The 27,475-nt window shown below is 44.2% G+C and overlaps 3 protein-coding genes across 3 annotated transcripts in view; 2 read left to right on the top strand and 1 right to left on the bottom strand.

Annotated features, from left to right (window-relative positions):
• ambra1b (autophagy/beclin-1 regulator 1b) overlaps positions 1-6,552 on the top strand; it is a 53,907-nt gene extending 47,355 nt beyond the window's left edge. The window contains exon 18 of the mRNA XM_035790534.2: positions 595-6,552. Coding sequence (XP_035646427.1) covers positions 595-1,211 — 617 coding nt within the window. The 3' untranslated portion in view covers positions 1,212-6,552. The remainder of the gene's footprint in view (positions 1-594) is intronic.
• A 3,450-nt stretch (positions 6,553-10,002) lies between these two features.
• chrm4b (cholinergic receptor, muscarinic 4b) lies at positions 10,003-11,472 on the top strand. Its single transcript, XM_035790224.2, has one exon. It carries the CDS (start codon positions 10,007-10,009, stop codon positions 11,402-11,404), a length of 1,398 nt encoding a protein of 465 aa, XP_035646117.1. The 5' UTR covers positions 10,003-10,006; the 3' UTR covers positions 11,405-11,472.
• A 10,029-nt stretch (positions 11,473-21,501) lies between these two features.
• On the bottom strand, positions 21,502-24,951 carry mdkb (midkine b). Its single transcript, XM_052467062.1, has 3 exons — positions 24,864-24,951; positions 22,954-23,115; positions 21,502-21,632 (listed from the first exon to the last, which is right to left on the bottom strand). The coding sequence occupies exons 1-3, from the start codon at positions 24,949-24,951 to the stop codon at positions 21,502-21,504; spliced, it is 381 nt and encodes a 126-aa protein (XP_052323022.1).
• Positions 24,952-27,475: the final 2,524 nt, after the last annotated feature.

The following is a 27,475-nucleotide window of genomic DNA, read 5'->3' as shown; positions in this document are numbered from 1 at the left end:
ACTCACTCTTTCTCTCATTTTAGTAGATCTATTTGTCCATAATTATCTGATCACTCCAGGTAGAATGAGGTCAAATTGCGTTGAAAGTGGGACTCGGGATTTGGTTGGCTCCTTTCCTCCTTGGTTGGCAGAGATCTCAGAAAATATCAAATTGTGAACCGGTGACCCAAATTTATCACATAAAATGTATATGCCATATCTCACAATCGTAGCTCTAGCTCTACCTCGCTCTCCCTGAGTGAGAGAGGTACGCACTTTGACAGACAGTCCAACAGTGAGTCAAAGGGGTTTAGGAACTGGGACAAAATTACATTTCGGCAGGCATAATTGAATTTCTCCCCTCTTGGAGTCATTTCCTATGGCCCTCGATGGTTTCCATCGTTTCCTCATAACCGCCCTCTTCCACCAACCAGCTGAACTGAACACTGGGGTTTCAAGGAATAACAGCAGACTGACATATTAACTTCCTCCCCGGGGCTAATTAAGTTTTCATTACATTCATTACATCATTTTTTTTGGTGACGTGCCACACAATCTGCAGCTTGAAAGCATGAATTATCATCGCTCAATCTTCTCTCGTTCCCTCTGTCCCAGGTGAGGCCCCAGAGTACGCCCCAGGAGAGGACGCCCTGGCGCGGATCCGCCGGCTCATCGCAGAGGGCGGAATGACGGCGGTGGTCCAGCGGGAGCAGAGCACCACCATGGCTTCCATGGGTGGGTTTGGCAACAACATTATTGTCAGCCACCGCATCCACCGCGGCTCCCAGACTGGGGCGGGTGCTGCAGCCAAGCGGCCTAGCAGCAGTGACCCTATTCTGGCCGACCCTGGCCCCTCTACAGCCTCCCCTTCCGCTTGCCCCCTCAACTCCCCGTGTCTCAGCCTGGAGCACCCCCCTGCTCCCTCAGAGCCTCGCCCAGGTCAGGTGTGGGGTCTGCCCTCCCTCTCTCAACCACAACCCCCTGGCCTAGCCTCAGAGGGTGAGGGGGCCAGTCTCTCAATGGCCATGGACATCGACAACGTGTTTGAAGGAGCCGGCCGAATGGACGATTCTGAGCCAGGCCCCTCTTCCTCCCTGCTCTTCTCCTCCTCTTCTTCCTCTCGCGGCTCTTACCCCTCTGGCACCGGCAGAAATGGCAACAATAATAACAACAACAACAACAACGGCAGTAACAACAGAGATAGTTACCCAGGTGACCCTTACAGCAGGTAGAGTTCTGTGTGACTTGGCCCTTATTGCCCAGGAGAGGGAGAGAATCCCTCAGAGGAGATAGTGGGTGAGTGCTTTGGGTCGACAGACAGTGTATCACAAGCCCTAAAGCCGAGTTGTACACTACACGATTTTTGGCCCCCGATTTAGCTGTCGCAGACAAGTTTTTGAGATCGGAGACAAAATCACCATGTTGTTGCCAACTCGAACCGTCCAAGACGTCCCAATATTTTCAAACATGTTTGATTTTATTGGCACAATGTGTAATGCTCTTGTAGTGTGAGATGTAATGACGTGTTTTGAGAACGGTGATCGGCAAAGGGCAATGTGAGCTCGCCAGAGTAGAAGCCAGTGAGATGATGTATCCCATCAACCATAATGTGTAGATTCTCGAACAGGAGCGACGACGACTACTACTAGCTAGCTAGTATGCGTTTGTATTTGCCTTAAAAGCCAAAGTGTCAAATGGTTACCGCTATGAAGTTCACAAGCAAAATGTATTGGCTAGATATTTCAACTCTTATGGCAAGCGTGGATGTCTGACTATAAACTTTTGAGGATGCTTTGAGCCACAGCTCGTTCTAGCAGCGTTAACAATCTAATCACATCACCTTGTTTTCGCCAGACAGCATGGTATCGAGAATCCTCACGACTAAGTGAAGAATCTTGTCTTGTACCACATCGTTTAGTGTGCGCACCACACTGCGTTGGCAAGGCAAACTACAGGTAAGACGGTTGTTCAATGTGAGCGGCTCAGCGATGTTTGGATGTTGAAAGTCGTGTAGTGTACTCCCGGCATAAAGGAACAGTATGGCCCTGTCTTGCTGGTGCGCTTCTCCTCAAAGCCTTATCTCACAAAGAATGGGTGCTCAGACTCGGCAGGGTATCCAGCCCTGAACATAAGGGACATAAGCTCCCCCCCCCCACCCTCCCCATGCTGCACCCATCAGTGGCATTGTGATCCCCCTGCATTGGTGTGCACTTACACTGCACTTAAAATGGACCTTAGTTGTATGATCATTCCATGTCAGAAAGGCTTTTACTTGAATTGTGCCAGCACCGGGGTACCGATGCTGAGATTTTTTTTTTTCAGTCCTTTCTCTTTGCATAGGTGTGACCGATAGACAAGGTTACTCCATTCAAAGTGCCATGTAAGGGTAATTGTAAACAACAACAAGAAACAGACAGTTTCTCCAGTGTGTGCAGCGTTCTGGTGCCATGTGATTTGATGTGAAATAGCGTGCGTTTGCTATATTTGGAAGCTTTTTTTCTTTTTCTTTTTGTTGCTGCCAAGTTGTAGGACGTGTATTTGTAATTTGATGATAATGCATAGCGAGGAAAGAATCCTATTGTTGTATGAATCATGAGATGTGTGTGGCATGACGAAAGCCATGCCTTTCAAGAGAATCTTCAGCTGCCTATTTTTTTTTTTATTATATACTGAACAAAAATATAAATGCAACATACAAAAATGTCAAATATTTTACTGAGTTACAGTTCATATAAGGAAATCAGTCAATTGAAATAAATTAGGCCCAAATCTATGGATTTCACATGACTGTGCAGGGGCGCAGACATGAGTGGGCCTGGGAGGGCATAGGCCCACCCACTTGGCAGCTAGGCCCAGCCAATCAGAATGAGTTTTTCCCCACCAAAGGGCTTTATTACAAAGAGAGACTCCTCAGTACCCCCACCCCCTGAGACGATCCCACAGGGGAAAAGCTGAATGTGAAGGTCCTGAGCTGGCGTGGTTGCGAGGACGGTTGGACGTACTGCGAAATTCTCTAAAACGACATTGGCGACAGCTTATGGTAGAGAAATTAACATTATATTCTCTGGCAACAGTTTTGGTTGACATTCCTTTAGTCAGCGTGCCAATTGCACACTCCCTCAACTTGAGACATCTGTGGCATTGTGTTGTGTGACAACTGCACATTTTAGTGGACTTTCATTGTCCCCAGCTCAAGGTGCACCTGTGTAATGATCATGCTGTTTAATCAGCTTCTTGATATGCCACATGGCATATGGATAGATTATCTTGACAAAGGAGAAATGGTCACTTACATGGATATAAACACATTTGTGTACAACATTTGAGAGCAATATGATATTTGGGCATATGGAACATTTCTGGGATTTAGTTCACCTCATGAAACATGGGACCAACACTTTACATGTTGCGTTTATATTTTTGTTCAGTGTAGATTAACTACGTCAGAGAGGTCCCCTCAAAAGAATTGTTGTCCATATTACCCATCAGGCCCCAAGTGTACAGAGCATCTGATTCAAAGTTAAGAGTCCCCTATTGCTTCAAGTTCAAGCAGGATATGGTGGATGTATACAAAATGGTGGATGTGATGTTAATGTCTAATCGATCATTTCTGACTATTGATACTGTACTATTCTACTGCATGTTTTCAATAATGCTGCATTGTTTCCGACAAAAAAAGGGAACGCCATCAGTACAAAAGTCTAGCAAAATACAGACAAATCAGCATTGAAGGACAAACAAACTCAAACTCCCACATCTGTTTGGGGAAGCATTAGCCAGCCATCTTGCCTGGCTTGTCATGCTGAAAAGCAGCACCGTCATTCCTCTCCTGTTGCACTAGAGTGACTGTGTTTGGTGTCGAGGTGTGTATGGTGAGCGGTGAGGTTCGGGTCAGGACTTGTTTACTATCTGGTCCCTGGTCACGCACTCCACAAACCCCCACCCCTCCGGCCTAAAAGTGTGATGGAGACCATCCCCCGGAACCAGACCAGACCTAGAGCCCCCTGTCGCCTGCACTTGCCACTGTTGCTCCAGGGACCCCGTGAGAGACGAGTAGTTACCATTTAGGATTCAGTAAAACAAACCTGACTGTTGACTTGAATTACGCACAGTGACCCTCCCCTTCCCACAAAGACTCTGAGGGGGAGAGAGCAGGGGGCTTGCTGGATTGGCATATCCGTAGCTGTCTGTCAATGAGGAGTGTCTTCACTGAGCGTCTTCAGTCAAACCCCAGCACCAACACACCCAGCGCTTCAGAAGCATTGAAGAAGAGCTGTTCTGTGTGTGTCTGTATGTATGTGTGGGCCAGAAGGCTGGTATATGTAGAATCTCTCTTAGTTACTCTGCCCTAATGGTGTGGTTTGGTACGTAAGGGTCGAGAGCTTTCGATTGTAATCTCAACCTGTCCCCCTGCTGAACCAGTCATTTTTTTTTATTTTGAACTTGAATTCTTGATCACCATTCATTTTTAATGGTTTTGTACTGTAATGTCGTCAGAGGTACATCTGGCCTATTGTGGCAGGCAGTGTCCTTAGCATATCATTTCACTAAAGCCCCATGACCGCGTCGGGTGCTTAAAGGCGAGAGAAAGAATGGCCCATTTAACTTTTATTTTTAAAATGACCCATAATGCTTAGCTATTCACATTTTGTATCGCTTTGTAGGGTTCTTTATATTGATAGTTTAAGTTGGTGGGATTTGGATTGATTGGGGGGAGGGGAGAAGGGGTTAATGAAGATTAGCTGAAAATGCCATATTGAGAGTACAGGACCTAATGAAAGGAGCGAATGGAGAGTGCCCTGTTTGTTTTTTGCTGTGTGTGGCTCTAAGCAAGCTGTTTCTTGCATGTATGAAAACTCTTACTGATTAGAAGAAAGTCAAAATGCCTGGCAGGTGAAAAATAACTGTTGAACTATCTGAATGCTCCTCCTGGCTTTACTTGATTAGAGAAGATTTAAAAAGAAGAAACAAAAGTTGGCTGTTCATGTGTCTGTTTTGTGTGAAAGAGCGCTGTACCGCATCACTTATCCCATATGTCCCTCACCCTGAATGATACACATGCTGTAGGTCCACAACTACACATTTAACAGTGCAAATCAATGGTATAAAAAGGCAAACTGTCTCGCCTAATATTACAAAACAATTATATCAAACTATCAAGTTTGTCCACTTCATTGGCTTTGACTTTTCTGTGGTGTAATTAAAGAGATTTGTTGACAAAACATGTAACAGTTATGTATGTGAAGAGATGGAAATCATATTATTTCTTTAATGAAAAAACGACAGGTAAGTTCTATAGCTATGACCTGCGGTATTGAATACCTAAAGTAACCAGTGTCATCTATAGGTTCGTTGTGTGCTTTACCCACAGTGAACTAATCCTATTCTTAAAGTGAATCGATAATTCTACATCTCTTATATGGCAAGGAGGTTTGCTTTCTGTGGAATTAAAGTGTATCTCACATAGCATTAGTATAAACTCGTTTGATACATGGCACTGCCTTTAGCTGCGAGTGTTTCTTCAAACGGGGTGGCAGCGTAGCCTAGTGGTTAGAGCGTTGGACTAGTAACCGGAAGGTTGCGAGTTCAAACCCCCGAGCTGACAAGGTACAAATCTGTCGTTCTGCCCCTGAACAGGCAGTTAACCCACTGTTCCCAGGCCGTCATTGAAAATAAGAATGTGTTCTTAACTGACTTAAATAAAGGTAAAAAAAATTAAAAATCAAGTTTTCATACTCCAGACTGCAGAGATACGTGGGGAAATACTGCTGATTTAAGCTTAACAAGTGAAATGGTCCCTCTGTACCACTTGTGTTTGGCAGAGCATTCATTTCAACTAGAAGTGGAAGTCAAAGAATCGTTCCCTGTGGAGCACCACATTGGATCTTGAGGGAGTTTATGCCTTTTTAAAGTGACAGATTGCATTCCTCCCAACTAAAAGGAAGAATGCAGTCTGCAATGGTCCCTCCACTTGTTTGTATTTATACAAAAATATAAATGCAACCATTTCAAAGATTTTACTGAGTTACAGTTCATTTAAGGAAATTAGTCAATAGAAAAATTCATTCGGCCCATTTCACATGAATAGGAATACAGATATCAGTTTGTTGGTCACCGATACTGTACCTGAAAGGTAGGGGTGTGGATCAGGAAAACCTGTCAGTACCTGGTGTGACCACCATTTGCCTCGAGCAGCGCGACATCTCCTTCGCATACAGTTGATCAGGTTGCTGATTGTGGCCTGTGGAATGTTGTCCCACTCCCATTCAATGGCTGTGTGAAATTGCTGGATATTGGCAGGAACTGGAACACGCTGTTGTACATGTCGATCCAGAGCATCCAAAACATGCTCAATGGGTGACATGTCTGGTGAATGTGCAGGGCATGGAAAAACAGACATTTTCAGCATCCAGGAATTGTGTACAGATCGTTGCAACATGGGACCATGCATTATAATGCTGAAGCATGAGGCGATGGTGGAGGATGAATGGTATGAAAATGGGCCTCAGGATCTTGTAACGGTATCTCTGTGCTTTTAAATTGCCGTAAATAAAATGCTGTGTTTGTTGTCTAGCTTATGGCTGCCTTTACCATAACCCCACCGCCACCATGGGGCACTCTGTTCACAACATTGACATCAGCAAACCGCTCACCCACACAACACCATACACGTGGTCTACGCTTGTGAGGATGGTTGGATGTACTGCCAAATTCTCTAAAATGACATTGGAGGCAACTTATGGTAGAGAAATGAACAATCAATGATCTGGCAACAGCTCTGTTGGCCATTCCTGCAGTCAACATGCCAATTGCACACTCTCTCAAAACTTGACACCTTAGTGTCCCCAGCACAAGGTGCACCTGTGTAATGATCATGCTGTTTAATCAGCTTCTTGATATAGCACACCTGTCAGGTGGATGGATTATCTTGGCAAAGGATAAATTCTCAACAGGGGTGTAAACAAATTTATGCACAAAATTAGAGAAATTAAGCTTTTTGTTGCATATGGAAAATTTCTAGGATTGTTTATTTCAGCTCATGAAACATGGGACCAAGAACTACACATTGTGTTTATATATTTGTTCAGTGTATATTATGAATATTATCATTTTTTACTATCCATAGTCTTTGTATTAAGGCACGTGTGGAGTGGTCTCTGATATGCAGTTTGTGTGAAACATACAGATACAAACCCAGGTTTTCCCACAGATAAAATATATTTTGCTTGACAGTGATAACAGCATTGTCCCAAGCATGTTTCATATGTTGGCCTTGGTTTTCGATCAATTGGTATATTTCACTACCTTGGGGCCACTGTATTTCACAGTCTCTCTAGGCTGTTTGTGAGCCTCGTTTTGATTGTTATTAAACCATGTGAGTCAGAGCTCAGTGCAGATATGGTTTACAATAGTTCCTGCTACTACTTATTCTTAATCTACTAAAACTGTTGTTGCTAGTATGTAGTCAAACTGTGACTTGCTGTCATATGACATACTATGTCATACTTGCTGTCAATGACGAATTATCAGTCTTATTCCTTACCCAGAGTGGGTGAAAACAGGCTTTGCTGATGAAATTTCAATTACGTTATAAAATACATTTTACCAAGACAAATACTATTATTCATGTTCTGAATCGTTCAGTGGGTTTTTTTTTTTTCAAATATATTAAAATTCTATATTTTTTAATGAATACAACCTTTAATAAACACGGAGCCCTAACAGCAGTGCCGCTTCTGGCAGCGACTTTTGAAGTGTTGTGGTGGTCTTCTGCAGTTGTTTCCGCGGGTCGCAAAATTAACATGACACAAATTGAAAATAAAAAGTTTGCGATACAGTGCTTTGTTGACATTTCACAGAGATACGGTTGTTTTTCTGATACATTTTTTGGGGGGAAAAACAGAAATTTCGTGTTAATATGAAAAGAGTATATTAAAATATGAAAATACTACATCTTAAAATCGATTAATCTTACCTCTATATTGTTTTATGTCCTCCGGATTCGAGAAGAAAGATGATAAGATCAGCCATGAGCCTGTCAGTTTGCAGTAATTGTCGCACGGCATTCAGCCTAGCTGACGCAATGCTGTTATCCAGATTTTTTTTAACTACTAATTTTTTTTTCTGGCATCCATTGATTTTGTCACCCTAATCTTGGCCATCCTACAAGGATAAAAACCCTATAACTTTTGAACAGATTATGATAGTGACAATGATTGGACACCCTACTTAAGCTTATCTTCCTATGTTTGGATGGTTGATTTAATATAGATTTGATATACATTTTTGTTAGATGTCAAAAATGTCCACCTGTGCTTCTTCAATCAGCTACTTGTTCAACTTCTTTCACAGAAGACCTATGCTGCATATTAAAACTAGAAACAAACTAAGCTTGGTCGAAACATCACACATAACTACAGTATATTGACAACAGTATTCAATTGTCCAGGAGGCTAATGTGGAGGGTTGATGGCATAGAGTTGCTGTCACAATACTTAATAAACATACATTCATTATCTTCTTTCTTTCATGACCACTGACCAGTGAAAGGACTCTAGGTTTTCTCTATACTGTTTCTCTAACAGTCCTCAGGTCAGTAATGGTGAAGAAAAGGACACCAGGTAAGGTGCAGTATCTACTGTAGTATCTATCTGTATGACTTGACTTGGGATATAGTATTGACTGCTGTCTCTCCCCCTAACCTCTTATCAATTGTCTCAAATGTTTTAGAGTTCTGATGTGATGAAGATTTTCTGTTCTTTTAAGATGTATTGAGATTACAGTACACATCCAATAAGCGCTATATATCACATATGGGAACACCAAAGATCCTATGAAATGTTGACAATGAAAAAAGGCAAATGAAAATGGGAAACTTCACTAAGGCGTGGGTTATTCAGGGATCTGGTACTTGGTCTGGATCATTGCGTTGATTAGTAAATACATCCGTGATGTCATTTGCAGTGACTATATTGTGTAGTTATCCATTGAAGGTTGTGCTGAAATTCATAAAACAGGCTGCACTTGAAGAAACAGAAAACATTTGTACAGTCGGCTATACTGTGGTGTTATTCAATCGATTAAATGTAAAGCCCTTTAAATCAGCAGTTGTCACAAAAAGTGCTTGTACAGTGACCTGGCCGAGAGCAAACAGAAGCAGAGATTAACAGTGACCAGGAAACACTCCCTGAAAGGAAGACACCTAGAGATGAATCCGGCTTCGAGGGGAGGCCCATCCTTATTGCATGAAAACATATCAAGAGATCTGTGACGTTACGAGGTGTTGCCAGTCTTTTACTGCAAGGAGACTTGAGTGAACCTAATTGAGAACAGCAGCCATAGGGCTGGTAGACCATACAGATGTTCGTGAAGATGCTATTGCTGTGTGTAAATCACTTGTGGATTGGTTATGAAGATGCTTGCAGACTGGGACGGTGGGACCACAGGCAGCCCAATTTGTAATTTAAGTCTGTGTGATTTTTGTTAGGACTGGACATTTGCTTTAAATTACACTGAAGATTTCGAGAGTCTTTCTTCTAATTTGAGGGGTAAGTTAATCAGTTAATTCCTGTAAAATATGTAACCCGCATGAATACAAACAGGATGACAACTGCTAGTGCACAGGTTTGTTTTTCATTCGGCAAGCATACTTCACCTGATCCAACTTGGAAAGTTACATTAGAATGCCCCTTTAGCAATGCATAAAACATTTCTACACATTAGCTTTTGATAGGCATAGGTTATATATTAATATCTCAACATAGACCACAGAATACAAATATAGAGCAGTGTTTATTACAATGCAATTCCCTTCCTTTCAAAGATAATCTATTCATTATTATTCATCTAGGAATTACAAGCACAAATGGTGTTTCTTTGTGAAAATTCTGGATGGGCTATTAAAATTGAATAGAGGACATTGTAACCATTTTTCGGATAAGATATTTGATAAAAAATCTTCAAATGCAACCATAGGTATTCAATTTTTTGTTTATTTGTTTGTTTTCATCAAGTGCCTTCATCTGATATGGAAAACAACGTCAGCTGGGTCCATCCCTACGGCAACCACTCCTCTGGAGCTTATGGGAGACCTGGCTGCCGTTACACCACTGCTGAACTGATCCTCATCGTCATAGTGACCGGCTCGCTCAGCTTCATCACCGTCGTGGGCAACGTCCTGGTGATGCTGTCAATCAAAGTCAACCGCCACCTCCAGACAGTCAACAACTACTTCCTGTTCAGCCTGGCGTGTGCTGACCTCATCATCGGTTTGCTCTCCATGAACCTCTACACCCTCTATATCATGAAGGGCTACTGGCCCCTGGGTGCGGTCATCTGTGACCTGTGGTTGGCCTTGGACTACGTGGTCAGCAACGCTTCGGTTATGAACCTCCTGATCATCTGCTTCGACCGCTACTTCTGCGTGACCCGACCATTGACCTACCCATCCAGGCGGACCACCAGACTGGCTGGGCTGATGATCGCAGCAGCCTGGCTCCTGTCTCTGTTCCTTTGGGCCCCGGCCATCCTCTTCTGGCAGTCCTTCGTCGGCAAACGGATCGTCCCTGATGGGGAGTGCTACATCCAGCTCCTGTCCAAACCCTCGGTTACACTGGGGATGACGCTATCCGCATTCTACCTGCCGGCGGTTATCATGATTGTCCTGTACACCCGGATCTCCTTTGCCAGCCGCAGTCGCCTCACTGCAGAGCTGCATAGTAGCAGAGCGAGGACCTCTAGTGGACGACCGAAACACAGCTGCCATCTGAAGAGGAGCTGCGTCTCAACCCAGACAGACACTGAGCCAAAGAGCGACTTGGCCATTTCCATCGAAGCAGAGACGATTGTCTACGCTAAACAGGGGATTATCAAGGCCCTGAAAGACTCTACAGAGCAGGCCAACAATAATGTCATCCCCACTTCAGATGTTACCCCCTCTCTAGACCAATTACCTAGTGAGATTAACCAAGACTGCAGATGGTCCAACAGTAGGGTCACGTTCAATCGCACAGGGGATAAGAACAGCTCTGCTACCAAGGTCTCCCAGCCAAGCTCTATCCTTAATGGCTCCAATACAACTAGTCAGCTCAGAAAAATGTTTCCCCCATTTCCCAGCTTCAGTAAGACCCAGTTGAAGAGGAGAAGGATTGTAGCGAGGGAGAGGAAAGTGACCAAGACTATTTTTGCTATTCTCCTAGCCTTCATTCTCACCTGGACTCCTTATAGTGTCATGGCCATCATTGGCACCTACTGTCACTTTTGCGTCCCAGACACAGCGTGGACCATGGGCTACTGGCTGTGTTATATCAACAGCACAGTCAACCCAGCGTGCTATGCACTGTGTAACGTCACCTTCAGAAAGACCTTCAAGAACCTACTGAGGTGTCAGTACAGAAACACAGGTGTTGAAGTGAGGATGATGTGAGCTACTCTATTATAATATGTGATAGAACATTTGATTATTTAAGGAAGATGCATTTGATTGATGGACTACGAAGATAATTGTCTATGTAAAATAGTATCAAAAATCGAACAAAATGTTTCGAAGCAGCACATTAAAAGGTATGACATCCAAAGCCTAAGCTGTACTAAGCCAATCCTTTGTAACAACTGTATAATGTTGTTAAAATAATGCCGTTCCTCTGTCTGCTGACAATTCTATATGCCTCTTGCTTTTGTTTGTGTTGATGTAATATTGTGATGAAGATATACTGCCATTTCTTACAAAATACAAAATCATGAATTACTGATACTAGATTATGGAATGTTCACTCAAATCGCTGCTAACGGTGCTGTAGGCCAACATCAGATCGAGCAACCTCAGCTGCAATCAGAAAGCATTCATACCCTTTGACTTATTCCACATTTAGTTGTCTTACAGTCTCAATTCAAAGTGGATTCATTTGATTTAGTTTCTAACCGATCTACACCCAATACCCCATAATGACAAAGTGAAAACATGTTTGTAGATATTTTAGCAAATTTGTAGAAAATTAAATACAGAAATATCTCATTTACATAAGTGTTCACACCCCTTTGCTATGACACTCCAAATTGAGCTCAGGTGCATTTTTCTTTGATCATCCTTGAGATGTCACTTAGGGCGTCAGGTAACCTAGTGGTTAGAGCATTGGGCCAGTAAACGAAAGGTTGCTGTATCAAATCCTGAGCTGACAAGGTAACAATCTGTTGTTCTGAGCAAGGCAGTTAACCCACTGTTCCCCAGGCACTGAAGACATGGATGTCGATTATGGCATTCCCCTGCACCTCTCTGATTCAAGGCCTGTGTGTCCATGTGGGGCAAGGACACGCACTGCCTGTGTGTCATCTGCCTGGGCCTCAAACATGTGCAAGCCATGTGGGGAGACTACCCAGACCTCATGGGCCAACATTTTGGATGGCTACCCTGAGGACCTTCACTCACTCTTTCAGGGAAAGGGGAGGGAGACCTGTCATTGTCCTCTTCCTCCTCCAGGCAGCAGAAGAGGATGAGGAAGCGCAAGTCCTTACCACTAGGTCCTCTTCCGCCCTTAGTGGTCATCGATGGCGGATGACAGATATTCACTCATCAATGTCTACAAACAGGCAGCAGCCAGACTCTGCATTGAGTGTCTCAAACCTGTAGGGGGTGGCATCACAGAGAGGGACTGGTACGATGGGAGGAAACTCCCCTCTGGCACCATCCTAAATATGCTCAATGGGTGACATGTCTGGTGAGTATGCAGGCCATGGGACATTTTCAGCTTTCAGGAATTGTATACAGATCCTTGCGATATGGGGCCATGCATTATCATTCTGAAACATGAGGTGATGGTGGTAGATGAATGGCATGACAATGGGCCTCAGGATATCGTCACTGTTTCTGACAGTTTTTGCAGATATTCTTCCGTTGTGCAAACCCACAGTTTCATCAGCTGTCTCAGACGATACTGCAGGTGAAGAAACCAGATGTGGAGGTTCTAGGCTGGTGGTCTGCGGTTGTGAGACCGATTGGACGCATTGCCAAATTCTCTAAAATGACGTTGGAGACGGCTTATGGTAGAGAAATTAACATTCAATTCTCTGGCAACAGCTCTGGTAACATTCCTGCAGTTAGAATGCCAATTGTACACTCCCTCAACAATTGCGACATCTGTGGCATTGTGTTGTGTGGTAAAACTGCGCATTTTGGCCTTTTATTGTTCCCAGAGCAAGGTGCACCTGTGTAATGAACATGCTGTTTAATCAGCTTCTTAATATGCCACACCTGTCAGGTGTATGGATTATCATAGTTTAGCAGAAAAGCTCACTAACAGGGATGTAAACAAATTTGTGCAAAACATTTGAGAGAAATAAGCTTTTTGTGTGTAAGGAACATTTCTGGGATCTTTTATTTTAGCTCATGAAACATGGGACCAACACTTGCATTGATATTTTTGTTCAGTATACAAAAAAAATACATAAGATAACCCTTAACCTTTTAAAATAAATTCCATAAAGTTTAAAGAAGAGTAGACATGACTGAAATCATTATCAGTTGTGGAATGGATAAATCTATCCTTGAGATTGAAAGAGGGATTGGATTGATACCAAGGAATGACGCTACTGTTCAGGACCTTGCATCCCTTTGTTCAGAACCTGGCAAACAGGAAAGATTTGAAATGCCGTAAAAAACACAACAACATGTGAAACCCACAGATTTCTTGTCTATTGATGTTCTGTATTATGTCATTCTGTATTATGTCATTCTGTATCATGTTTTGTGTGGACCCCAGGAAGAGTTGCTTTTGCAACAGCTAATGGGGATCCTAATAAAATCCCCCAAAAAATACCACTAAGATGAAGGTGACTCTGGTGACAGAGGTGGATGGAGGTATGAAAATATTAATTGTGGCATCGAAAACTCTTTTCAAAGACCTATGATATTAAACACGATGTCGACTTTAAGATGAGTCTTCAAGCAATGTGACGTACAAGGGAATATAAAAAAAAAAAGATTGAAAGTCCAATCTGAATGATGAGAGGTTTTGTGGCTGGAAAGTCACACGCAGCTCATATCCAACCATTCAAACAATGGATTGAAAAGTTACACACTACAATCCTAAAATGTATTCCCCTTTGACCTGAACATTTCAATATGTAATAATAATAATAATACGTAAAATATGTAACAGACTACCATAATTAAACACCAAAAAACAGTTACAGATGTCTGTACAGTATTCAGACAAAACATAAAAACATTTTTATACAAAACAACAGTACAGTATTTTATTCTTGTTATTTTATACAAACCTTATGTTGCAATGCCAGTCATTTCTATAGTTAAAAAAGACATTTAGCAGAGGAGTTCTAGCATTCCATATAATTCCAATATTTGTTTCTTAGATGTACTGTAGACAGTACACATACGCACTTAAAAACCTATTCCTCATAATCTTCTAAAATAGGTATTTTCGAGCTCCTTGAACATGACACTCATGATCATCGAAGAAATATTAGTATTTTGTTCATACTGTTGTTTGTTTTGACATTTAATTTCGTACCTATACCTTTATTACAACTATCTCTAGAAGCTGAGTTACATTTTCTGTTAAAAACCAAGGATGGTGGCTTCCCGGGTGGCGCAGTGGTCTAGGGCACTGCATTGCAGCGCTACCTGTCCCACCAGACACTCTGGATTCGTGCCCAGGCTCTGTCGCAGCCGGCCGCAACCGGGAGGTCCGTGGGGCGAAGCACAATTGGCCTAGCGTCATCCGGGTTAGGGAGGGTTTGACTGGTAGGGATATCCTTGTCTCATCGCGCACCAGCGACTCCTGTGCTGGGCCGGGCGCTGTGCACACTAACCAGGACACATTGGTGCGGCTGGCTTCCGGGTTGGATGCGCGCTGTGGTAAGAAGCAGTGCGGCTTGGTTGGGTTGTGTTTCAGAGGACGCATGGCTTTCGACCTTAGTCTCTCCCGAGCCCGTACTGGAGTTGTACCGATGAGACAAGATAGTAATTACTAACAATTGGATACCACGAAATTGGGGGAAACAAAAAAAAACAAGGATGTCCTATCAACTCTGAACACTGATTTACAGTGTTTTTGTTAAGCCTTGTACTAAAATTGATTAAATTGTTTTTTTCCTTATCAATCTACACACAATACCCCATAATGACAAAGCAAAAATAGGTTTGTAGACATTTTAGCAAATGTATAACAAATTAATAGTGTAAATATCACATTTACATAAATATTCAGACTCTTTACTCAGCACTTTGTTGAAACACCTTTAGCAGTGATTACAGCCTGGAGCTAAATTACTATCGCCCTATAGCACTCACTTCCATCATCATGAAGTCCTTTGAGAGACTAGTCAAGGACCATATCACTTCCACCCTACCTGACACCCAAGACCAACTCCAATTTACTTACCGCCCCAATAGGTCCACAGACGATGCAATCGCAATCACACTGCACACTGCCCTAACCCATCTGGACAAGAGGAATACCTATGTAAGAATGTTGTTCATCGACTACAGCTCAGCATTCAACACCATAGTACCCTCCAAACTTGTCATTAAGCTCGAGACCCTGGGTCTCGACCCCGCCCTGTGCAACTGGGTCCTGGACTTCCTGATGGGCCGCCCCCAGGTTGTGAGGGTAGGAAACAACATCTCCACCCCACTGATCCTCAACACTGGGGCCCTACAAGGGTGCGTTCTCAGCCCTCTCCTGTACTCACTGTTCACCCATGACCGCGTGGCCATGCATGCCTCCAACTCAATCATCAAGTTTGCAGATGACACTACAGTGGTAGGCTTGATTACCAACAACGACAAGATGGCCTACAGGGAGGAGGTGAGGGCCCTTGGAGTGTGGTGTCAGGAAAATTACCTCACACTCAATGTCAACAAAACAAAGGAGATGATCGTGGGTGGACTTCAGGAAACAGCAGAGGGAGCAGCCCCCTATCCACATCGACGGGACAGTAGTGGAGAAGGTAGAAAGTTTTAAGTTCCTCGGCGTACACATCACGGACAAACTGAAATGGTCCACCCACGCAGATAGCGTGGTGAAGAAGGCGCAGCAGCCCCTCTTCAACCTCAGGAGGCTGAACAAATTTGGCTTGTCACCAAAAACACTCACAAACTTTTACACATGCATAATCGAGAGCATCCTGTCGGGCTGTATCACCGCCTGGTACAGCAACTGCTCCGCCCACAACCGTAAGGCTCTCCAGAGGGTGGTGAGGTCTGCACAACGCATCACCGAGGGCAAACTACCTGCCCTCCAGGACACCTACACCATCCGATGTCACAGAAAGGCCAAAAAGATCGTCAAGGACAACAACCACCCGAGCCACTGCCTGTTCACCCTTCTATCATCCAGAAGGCGAGGTCAGTACAGGTGCATCAAAGCGGGGACCAAGAGACTGAAAAACAGCTATCTCAAGGCCATCAGACTGTTAAACAGCCATCACTAACATTGAGTGGCTGCTGCCAACATACTGACTCATCTCTAGCCACTTTAATAAAGAAACAATGTATGTAATAAATGTATCACTAGCCACTTTAAACAATGCCACGTTATATAATGTTTACATACCCTACATTACTCATCTCTTGTGTATATACTGTACTCTATACCATCTACTGCATCTTGCCTATGCCGTTCAGCCATCGCTCATTCATATATTTTTATGTACATATTCTTATTCATTCCTTTACACTTTTGTGTATAAGGTAGTTGTTGTGAAATTGTTAGGTTTCGATTACTTGTTAGATATTACTGCATGGTCGGAACTAGAAGCACAAGCATTTCGCTAACCTCGCATTAACATCTGCTAACCATGTGTATGTGACAAATCAAATTTGATTTGATTTGAGTTATTGGGTATGACACTACAAGGGTATGACACTACAAGCTTGGCACACCTGTATTTGGGGAGTTTCTCCCATTCTTCTCTGCAGATCCTCTCAAGTTTGGTCAGGTTGGATGGGGAGCACCTCTGGACAGCTATGATCAGGTCTCTCCAGAGATGTTCAATCAGAATCAAGACCGGGCTCTGGCTGGGCCACTCAAAGACATTCAGAGACTTGTCCCGAAGCCACTCCTGCGTTGTCTTGGCTGTGTGCTTAGGGTCGTTGTCCTGTTGGAAGGTGAACCTTCACCCCAGTATGAGGTCCTGAGTGCTCTGGAGCAGGTTTTCATCAACATCAATGATCTCTCTGTACTTTTCTCCGTTCATCTTTCCCTTGATCCTGACTAGTCTCCCAGTCCCGGCCTCTGAAAAATTTCCCCACTATATGATGCTGCCATCACCATACTTCATCCTAGGGATGGTGTCAGGTTTCCTCCAGATGTGACACTTGGCATTCAGGCCAAAGAGTTCAATCTTGGTTTCATCAGACCAGAGAATCTTATTTCTCATGGTCTGAGAGTCTTTAGGTGCCTTTTGGCAAACTCCAAGCAGGCTGTCATGTGCCTTTTACTGAGGAGTGGCTTCCATCTGGCCACTCTACCATAAAGGCATAATTGCTGGAGTGCTGCAGAGATTGTTGTTCTTCTGGAATATTCTCCCATCTCCACAGAGGAACTCTGCAGCTCGGGCACTATCTGATGTGTGGAGACATTTCACTGCAGCTAATGTAGAAGGAAAAGCGGTGTACATTTGCAAATATTGTGCCAAATCATATGTGAAGATTGCAACAAAGATGCAGAATTATCTGGCCAAGTCCACAAAAGTCCCTCTACTTCTATTCGAAGTGAAAATTATGAATCAGACAACTTATCGATAACAATAGCTCATGGTCCTCCTGGAATATATATATTTTTTGACTCAATGGAGGAACGTAGTCAGAGAAATGCTGATGAATATCTTGCTTGTGTAACGATCTGGGTGTAGTGGGTGCGAAGTCAGGCGCAGGACACAGAGAGTTCAAGGTAGTGCTCTTTAATGCTCACACGGCGAACATAGGCCACCCCACGAGACACTGGGCACTTACAAAAACAAATGCCCCAAACACGGGGACTAAAACAGTCCAGCAAAACCCACGAACAGGAAAAAACATGTTCGTCTCAAACATGCACAAATGTCACACAAACAATTCCGCACAAAGAACAGGCGGCTAATAAAGCCCAACTAATCACCAAAATACATAACAGGTGTAACCAATAAACAGACAAGGGGGGGGGAGGAAAGAATCAGTGGCAGCTAGTAGGCCGGCGACAACGACCGCCGAGCGCCACCCGAACGGGAAGGGGAGCCACCTTCGGTAGGAGGCTCCCCCCGACACCGGCCTCGAGGTCGACCCGGAGGGTGAGGCGCAGGGCTATCTGGATGGAGACGATGGAAATCCCTCAACATTGACGGATCCATAATGGCCCCCACCGGTCGGTACCCAGCACCTCTCCTCCGGACCGTACCCCTCCCATTCCACGAGGTACTGCAGGCCCCTCACCCGGCGTCTCGAGTCCAGAATGGCCCGTATCGTGTACGCCTGGGACCCCTCGATGTCCAGAGGGGGAGGAGGGACCTCCGGCACCTCACCGTCCTGCAGGGGACCAGCTACCACCGGCCTGAATGAAACGAGGGGTTAATACGATAATAGGAAGGGAGTTGTAATCGATAACACACCTTGTTTATTCTCTTCAGGACTTTGAAGGGCCCTACACACTGCAGCCCCAGCTTCCGGCAGGGCAAGCGGAGGGGTAGGTTTTGGGTCGAGAGCCAGACCCTGTCCCCCGGTACAAACATGGGGGCCTCACTGCGGTGGCGGTCAGCACTCCTTTTCTGCCGTCCACTGGCTTGTTGGAGGGATTCCTGGACAGCCCTCCAGGTCTCCTTGGAGCGCTGCACCCATTCCTCCACCGCAGGTGCCTCGGTCTGGCTCGGATGCCATGGTGCCAGGACCGGCTGGTACCCCAACACACACTGAAATAGGGACACGTTAGTAGAGTAGTAGCGTAGTGAGTTCTGTGCCATCTCAGCCCAGGGGATGTATCTCACCCACTCCCCTGGCCAGTCCTGGCAATATGACCTCAGAAACCTACCCACCTCCTGGTTCACTCTCTCCACCTGCCCATTACTCTCGGGATGATAACCGGAGGTCAGGCTGACCGAGACCCCCAGACGCTCCATGAACGCCCTCCATACTCGGGACGTGAACTGGGGACCCCGATCAGAGACGATGTCCTCCGGCACCCCGTAGTGCCGGAAGAAGTGGGTGAATAATGCCTCTGCAGTCTGTAGGGCTGTAGGGAGACCGGGAAACGGGAGGAGACGGCAGGACTTAGAGAACCAATCCACAATCACCAAAACCGTATTGTTCCCCTGAGACGGGGGAGATCAGTCAGGAAATCTACAGATAGGTGAGACCATGGCCGTTGTGGAACGGGGAGGGGTTGTAACTTCCCTCTAGGAAGGTGCCTAGGAGCCTTACTCTGGGCGCATACCGAAAAGGAAGAGATATAAACCCTAACGTCCCTAGCCAAGGTGGGCCACCAATACCTCTCCCGGAGGCTCCCCACTGTCCTTGCCACCCTAGGGTGACCCGAGGAGGGTAGGACGTGAGCCCACTGAATCAGTTGGTCCCGGACACCAAGCTGCACGTACTTCCGTACAGCTGGACACTGAGGAGGCTCGGGCTCCGCCCATAACGCCCGCTCGATGTCGGAGTCCACCTCCCATACCACTGGTGCTATCAGCCTCGAGGCGAGAAGGATGGGAGTAGGCTCGTGGACCGATCCTTCGTGTCGTAAAGGCGGGACCGTGTGTCAGCCTTTACGTTCTGGGAGCCCGGTCTATATTACAGCGTAAAACGGAATCGGGTGAAAAACATGGCCCACCTTGCCTGACGTGGGTTCTCCTAGCTGCCCGAATATACTCCAGATTCTGGTGGTCGGTCCAGATGAGAAAGGGGTGCTTAGCCCCCTCAAGCCAGTGTCTCCACACCTTCAGAGCCCTGACCACCTCTACAACTCCCCTCCCCCACATCATAGTTACGGACTGAGCTTCCTCGAAAAGAAAGCACAGGGGCGGAGTTTTGGTGGCGTATCCGAGTGCTGTGATAGCATGGCACCCACCATAGCCTCGGACGCATCAGCCTCCACTATAAATGCTAGATAGGAGTGCGGGTGCCCCAACACGGGTGCATCCGTGAACAGCGCCCTCAACCTGTTGAAAGCTCTGTCCGCCTCTGCTGACCACTGCAAACGCACCGGGTCCCCCTTCAGCAGTGTGGTACCTGCTACCTGGCCAAAACCCCGGATAAACCTCCGGTAGTAGTTGGCAAAACCCAAAAACCGCTGCACCTCCTTTACCGTGGTCAGAGTTGGCCAATTACGCATGGCCTTAATGCGGTCACATTCCATCACCACCCCCGAGGTGGAAATGCGATAACCCAGGAAGGAGACGGCTTGTTTGGAGAACACATTTCTCAGACTTGACGTATAGGTCATGCTCCAGCAGTCTACCAAGCACCTTGCGTACGAGAGACACATGCGCAGCGTGGGTGGCTGAGTAGATCAGAATGTCATCGATATAACAACCACTCCCTGCCCTTGCAGGTCCCTGAGAATCTCGTCTACAAAGGATTGAAAGACGGCTGGAGCATTCTTTAACCCATACGGCATGACGAGGCACTCATAGTGGCCCGATGTGCTCCGTGAAATGATTCCACCGCCGTAGCGATGAGAGGTAGAGGGTAACTAAACCCCACTGTGATGGCATTTAGACCTCTATAATCAATACACGGACGCAAACCTCCCTCTTTTTTCTTCACAAAAAAGAAACTCGAGGAGACGGGTGAGATGGAGGGCCGAATGTACCCCTGTCCCAGAGACTCAGTGGCATACTGTATTGTGCACTACTGGTCAATAGGGGGCTATTTGGGACGTAGACAGAAGCACTGTTTGAGTGTTTGGTGAAGGAAGGAGATGATTGTTCTACTGAAGTAAGCCAAATGTCACACCTGCTGTTTCTCTGTCAGCTTCCCTCTTTAGTTCTCATTCTCCTCTTGCCTTCTTCCCTGAAGAAATGGAAGAAGAAAAAGACGTGTTTGGATTCAATGAGTGGTATTCTCAGGCAAAGGGTAAATTACATTTTGATATGGCAGCAAGGAAATTCCTTTGTCGCAGCATATGAACTGCTTTCTATTCTCCTGTGATTGCTTCGTGTTTCATGTTGTTTTGGAGAACCTGCTTTTCCAGTTTAGTGACAAATTCATACCTACTAAAAAGTATGCTAAACATCTACATTCTTCATCCCCTTAACAAACCAGTGTTGCCCGCTAGGTTTGTCCTATGGTGGTCTTTTTTTTTTTTTACCTTTATTTAACTAGGCAAGTCAGTTAAGAACAAATTCTTATTTTCAATGACAAGGAACAGTGCCTGTTCAGGGGCAGAACAACAGATTTGTACCTTGCCAGCTCAGGGATTTGAACTTGCAACCTTCCGGTTATTAGTCCAACGCTTTAACCACTAGGCTACCGATCTCTATTGAGATCCAACCTACCTTTTCCTCCCTTCCCCTTCGGCCTGGAGGAGCAGGGCTTGGTCACCTAGATGGTGGCCTAACTTGAACTAACTCTAACTTGAATAGGTCTTTCTTCAGGGTTCCTGACCGGCTCTTGGTGCCGGTGTTTGTGTCACACTCTCCCCAGTTGGTGAACCTGTACTTGCAGTCAGCTAGACTACTTGGTCGTATTCTCGCTGGGCAGAAATCTCAGAGATCAATTAATAAACTCTGATTTACCACCCCAAGATATCCCTGCACAACGTCTATTTGCGCCCCTACTGGATGTAAACTACAGGTGTAATGGCTGTGCTCAATGCAATGGCACTTATAAATGTAGATCCTTCAAACACCCCCAAACAGGGAAACAGATCCCAACAAAAAGTGTTATCACTTTCTCCACTAGTGCAGGTGTTTATCTTATAACTTGTCCTTGTGGTAAAAATTATGTGGGTAAAACAAAGCGCAAATTAAAAGTACGAATTTTTTAGCATCGTAGCACCATTAGGTGGAAAAACTCAACTTACCCAGTCGAGGCCCACTTTTTGGAAGCAAATCACTCGATTTTGTCTCTACGTTATATTGGCATCGAACATGTCACCCTCATAAGGAGAGGGTGTGACCTCGATAATTTACTGTTAAAACGAGAGGCTGCCTGGGTCTTTAATTCGGTCTCAATGCAGACTTTGATCTGAAACCATTCTTGTGATTATTGTGATTTTGCTATTGTAAATGTTTGTAGGCTTATGTAGCCAAGTTGTATCTATGATCGTACACTATCCATTTATGTTTTTTGTATGCTCTTTTATGAGAATTAACCAATGATATCAGGCCTAACCCGGCCATGATTACAGACACATGTGTGTCTTTTGACACTATATAAACGAGTCAGTGTTTGTCATAATACCCTGATGAAGACAGCTTGTCTGTCGAAACGTTGGACATTACATTTTTGCATCTGAGCTCCTAGAGTGTGCAGTTCTCCTTTTATTCTCAAGTGTTCCACTCCGCTAGCCAGCACCTGACCTAAATAGGTGTGCGTTTATTTCACCTCTAGCTAGAAAGAAATACCATGTATTTAATCAAAAATACCCCCCAAAAAAAATACAAGTTATTGGAATTCCATTATGATTAGGGCCCAGAGTTTTTCCTGTCCCGATGAGACCTGACCAGTGATCACGAAAAAACTAAGGGAAACTCCCCAAATACAGGTGTGCCAAGCTTGCAGCGTCATACCCAAGAAGACTCCAGGCTGTAATCGCTGCCAAAGGTGCTTCAACAAAGTACTGAGTGAAGTGTCTGAAAACATATAAATGTGATATTTCCATTATTTTTGTTTTGTACATTTGCAAAAATGTCTGCAAAGCTATTTTTTTCAATCCATTTCAGAATAAGGCTGTAATGTCGCAAAATGTGGGAAAAGTCAAGGGGTCTAAATACTTTCCGAATGCACATGCCAGGACCACAGTTTATTTCCAACATTTGCACTCTTACCGCCAAAGGCCTTCTTCCAGTTGCAAGGGATATTGCATTGTTTGGTGGTGTGCTTGCTGCAGGTTGCCTCACAGAACCCATCCCCAAAGTCACCAGCGTTGGGAACACATTTGACAAAGCACTTCTCAGGGCACTCTGCTTGCCCCCCTTTGGCTTTCTGACCTGTGGCCACCCAAAGATGGCAGACATTTGTTGTGACAAAACATAACATTGGTAAAGAACATGGGCTTTTTCAAATGGATGTACAGTTGAAGTCGGAAGTTTACATACACTTAGGTTGGAGTCATTAAAACTTGTTTTTCAACCACTCCACAAATTTCTTGCTAACACACTATAGTTTTGGCAAACTACTTTGTGCATGACACAAGACATTTTCCAACAATTGTTTACAGACAGATTATTTCACTTATAATTGACTGTATCACAATTCCAGTGGGACAGAAGTTTACATACACTAAGTTGACTGTGCCTTTAAACAGCTTGGAAAATTCCAGAAAATTATGTCATGGCTTTAGAAGCTTCTGATAGGCTAATTGAAATCATTTGAGTCAGTTGGAGGTGTACCTGTGGATGTATTTCAAGGCCTACCTTCAAACTCAGTGCCTCTTTGCGTGACATCATGGGAAAATCAAAAGAAATCAGCCAAGACCTCAGAAGAAAAATTGTAGACCTCCACAAGTCTGGCTCATCCTTGGGAGCAATTTCCAAATGCCTGAAGGTACCACGTTCATCTGTACAAACAATAGTATGCAAGTATAAACACCATGGGACCATGCGGCCGTCATACCGCTCAGGAAGAAGGCACGTTCTGTCTCCTAGAGATGAACGTACTTTGATGCGGAAAGTGCAAATCAATCCCAGAACAACAGCAAAGAACCTTGTGAAGATTCTGGAGGAAACAGGTACAAAAGTATGTATTTCCACAGTAAAACGAGTCCTATCTCGACATAACCTGAAAGGCCGCTCAGCAAGGATGAAGCCACTGCTCCAAAACTGCCATAAAAAGCCAGACTACAGTTTGCAACTGCACATGGGGACAAAGATCGTACTTTTTGGAGAAATATCCTCTGGTCTGATGAAACAAAATAGAACTGTTTGGCCATAATGACCATCGTTATGTTTGGAGGAAAAAGGGGGAGGCATGCAAGCCGAAGAACACCATCCCAACCGTGAAGCACGGGGGAGGCAGCATCATGTTGTGGGGGTGCTTTGCTGCAGGAGGGACTGGTGCACTTCACAAAATAGATATCATCATGAGGTACAAAAATGATGTGGATATATTGAAGCAACATCTTAAAACAACAGTCAGGAAGTTAAAGCTTGGTCGCAAATGTGTCTTCCAAATGGACAATGACCACAAGCATACTTCCAAAGTTGTGGCAAAATGGCTTAAGGACAACAAAGTCAAGATATTGGAGTGGCCATCACGAAGCCCTGACCTCAAGCCTATAGAAAATTTGTGGGCAAAATTGAAAAAGTGTGAGCGAGCAAGGAGGCCTACAAACCTGACTCAGTTACACCAGCTCTGTCAGGAGGAATGGGCCAAAATTCACCCAACTTATTGTGGAAGCTTGTGGAAGGCTTCCCGAAACGTTTGACCCAAGTTAAACAATTTAAAGGCAATGCTACCAAATACTAATTGAGTGTATGTAAACTTCTGACCCACAGGGAATGTGATGAAAGAAATAAAAGTTGAAATAAATCAATTTCTCTACAATTATTCTGACATTTCACATTCTTAAAATAAAGTAGTGATTCTAAATTACCTAAGACAGGGAATTTTTAAATGTCAGGAATGGTGAACAACTGAGTTTAAATGTATTTGGCTAAGGTGTATGTAAACGTCCTACTCCAACTGTATTTAGTTCAATCTGAAATACTGTACACAATGTAGTTTTATCACGTCTCACCTTTTTTGTCACCATGTTTGTGTCCTGCCTCTACTGTGACCATCAAGAACACAAGCAGCACAAGTGTCATTGAGAACATTCCTCGCATTCTGTGGAGAGAAAATGTAATATCATTATCAACATTTGACTAGAAAGTATATGAGCCACTGGGCTAAAAAAAGATGATCAAAAACCATGATGGTTCCATCTATGCAGGGGCGTCAATTGGGTATGGCAGTCACCATACCCCAGATCAGGTATTCCCAAACTGGGGTACGCGCAATGCCGTCGGAGGTACGCCAAATAAAAATGTGTTTGTTTTTTTTTATTCACATTTTCAAACAGTCCATTTATAATTTCCAATGGGGCTTCCGGGTTGGATGTGTGTTGTGTCAAGAAGCAGTGCGGCTAGGTTGGGTTGTGTTTCGGAGGACGCATGGCTCTCGACCTTCGCCTCTCCCGAGTCCGTACGGGAGTTGCAGCAATGAGACTACTACCAATTGGATACCATGAAATTGGGGAGAAAAAAGGGCAAACAATTTTTGTTTTATAAATAAATAAAATAAAACATTTTCCAAACCAGCAGAGGAGTCACAAAAGTCAGAAATAGCGATAAAATAAATCAGCTACACAACAAATGGCCGTTGTGTTCAATAAAGTCCTTCTTTATATCCCAAAAAAGTCAGTTTATCTGGCGCGTTTGATTCAGTAATCCACCCGTTCCACTAGTTCAACATGCATACAAAGGAATCCCAAAAGTTACCAATAAACTTTGTCCAAACAAGTCACACAACGTTTCTAATCAATCCTCAGGTACCCTAGTGTGTAAATAAACAAAATGTTTAAGACGGAGAATAGTGTGTTCAATACCAGAGATAAATAACAAGGTGCTCGCCCTCATCCACGCAAGACAACAGTCAAAATGAGAGCCACCTTGAAAAACTACAAATTCTAGCTATTTAAAAAAAAACAAGCTTAAAACCCTTTCTAAAGACTGTTGACCTCTAGTGGAAGCCATAGGAACTGCAATCTGGGAGGATTTCGTTTGAATTTCCCATAGACAAGCATTTTCAATGGGTGGTGACCTCCCCAAAATATATTCTGGATGGATTCTCCTCGGGCTTTTGCCTGCCATATCAGTTCTGTTATACTCACAGACATTATTTTAACAGTTTTAGAAACGTCAGAGTGTTTCCTATCCAATACTACCAATACAACCAATACGACTATACAATACTACTATTATATGCATATCCTAGCTTCTGGCCCTGAGTAACAGGCAGTTTACTTTGGGCATGTCAGTCATCCGAACTTCCGAATACTGCCCCCTAGCCTTAAGAAGTTTTTAAGCTGTCAGGAAAAGTACTTGAATCTGCAGACACTCTGTTCATTTTACTTGGCCGCCCTGTTTTAACAGCGTCTCTCTGAGCCATCATAATATACTGGCTTATGTTGTAAAATATTGAATGTGCTTAAGTTACATCTTAAATCTGTCAAACATCTGCAATGTAGCCATTGATCCTACTATGTTTCCATCATTTTAAAGTAATACTAATCCTATGTACTCTTTTCAAGCCAGAGGTTGAACTTTTCACAATAATATACAGAGATCCCTAGGCTATAGCTTGTGATTGGATGGTTTGGGTGGTTTCTTGTGAATGATCATATCTTAGCAGGTCTAACCAGCGTTGGACTAGTATCCGAAAGGTTGCAAGATCGAATACCCGAGCTGACAAAGTTTTTTAAAAATGTCGTTCTGCCCCTGAACAAGGCAGTTAACCCACTGTTCCTAGGCCGTCATTGAAAATAAGAATTTGTTCTTAACTGACTTGCCTAGTTAAATAAAAATATAAAACAGGTATTCATCAGTGGAGGCTGCTGAGGGGAGGACGACTCATAATAATGTCTGGAAGGGAATGTATTTGACACTATTCTGCTCCAGCCATTACCACGAGCCCGTGCTCCCCAATTAAGGTGCCACCAACATCCTGTGGTATGCCTGTCCTACTACTGTCTTCCCTTCCAAGAGCAATACATCTGTTTCTAGGTTCCTTCGCAGCATTGCTTAATCAGACCATGAAATCAAGAACAATGCCCAGTGACACATTCCAAGCCTTTCCTGAAAGTTGGCTGCAGTCCTTTTCTACTGCTCCAAAACAGCAGCAAGTCATGAAAGCAGGGTTGCATTCCTTGTATCCCTATCAGTTACTGCACCTCAATACAGAGCACTGTATTTACTATCACAAACTGTGTTCTCAGTCAGTACACAGCCAACTCTACTTCGCAGTTACTCTGCAATTAACAAACTGTTCTTAGTCTTAGGCAGTGGTTTAGTTTTAGCCTTTGAACATGTTAACTTACTGATATCTCATCTCATCTCATTTTAATGTTTACATGGGAAACCACGCAACTACACATACACACCACATACTGACATTTTCATGTTGACAGTTTAGGGATGATGAAAGTTGGCTAATGGAGTCTTACGTTGCTCTCATCCAATCATAGTATTTTGTCTGGTTAACCTTTGTTCCACTGAGTCAACTGAACGCCTTCAAGCCTTCTGCCATTACTGGATGAGAGCTCAATCAACAAGCACAGCAGTATATCCCCTTATTATGTGAGCCACGGGC

Source organism: Oncorhynchus keta, chromosome 17 (assembly GCF_023373465.1).
Source record: "Oncorhynchus keta strain PuntledgeMale-10-30-2019 chromosome 17, Oket_V2, whole genome shotgun sequence".
NCBI lineage: Eukaryota > Metazoa > Chordata > Actinopteri > Salmoniformes > Salmonidae > Oncorhynchus > Oncorhynchus keta.
This window is presented reverse-complemented; position numbering and strand designations above follow the sequence as displayed.

Coding starts and splice junctions, on each gene's coding strand:
- mdkb (XM_052467062.1), bottom strand. CDS start 24,951: ATGCGAGGAATGTTCTCAATGACACTTGTGCTGCTTGTGTTCTTGATG. Junction 23,116..24,863: donor CAAACATGGTGACAAAAAAG/GTGAGACGTGAT, acceptor GGGTGGCCACAG/GTCAGAAAGCCAAAGGGGGG. Junction 21,633..22,953: donor CTGGAAGAAGGCCTTTGGCG/GTAAGAGTGCAA, acceptor CAAGTAGTCTAG/CTGACTGCAAGTACAGGTTC.
- chrm4b (XM_035790224.2), top strand. CDS start 10,007: ATGGAAAACAACGTCAGCTGGGTCCATCCCTACGGCAACCACTCCTCT.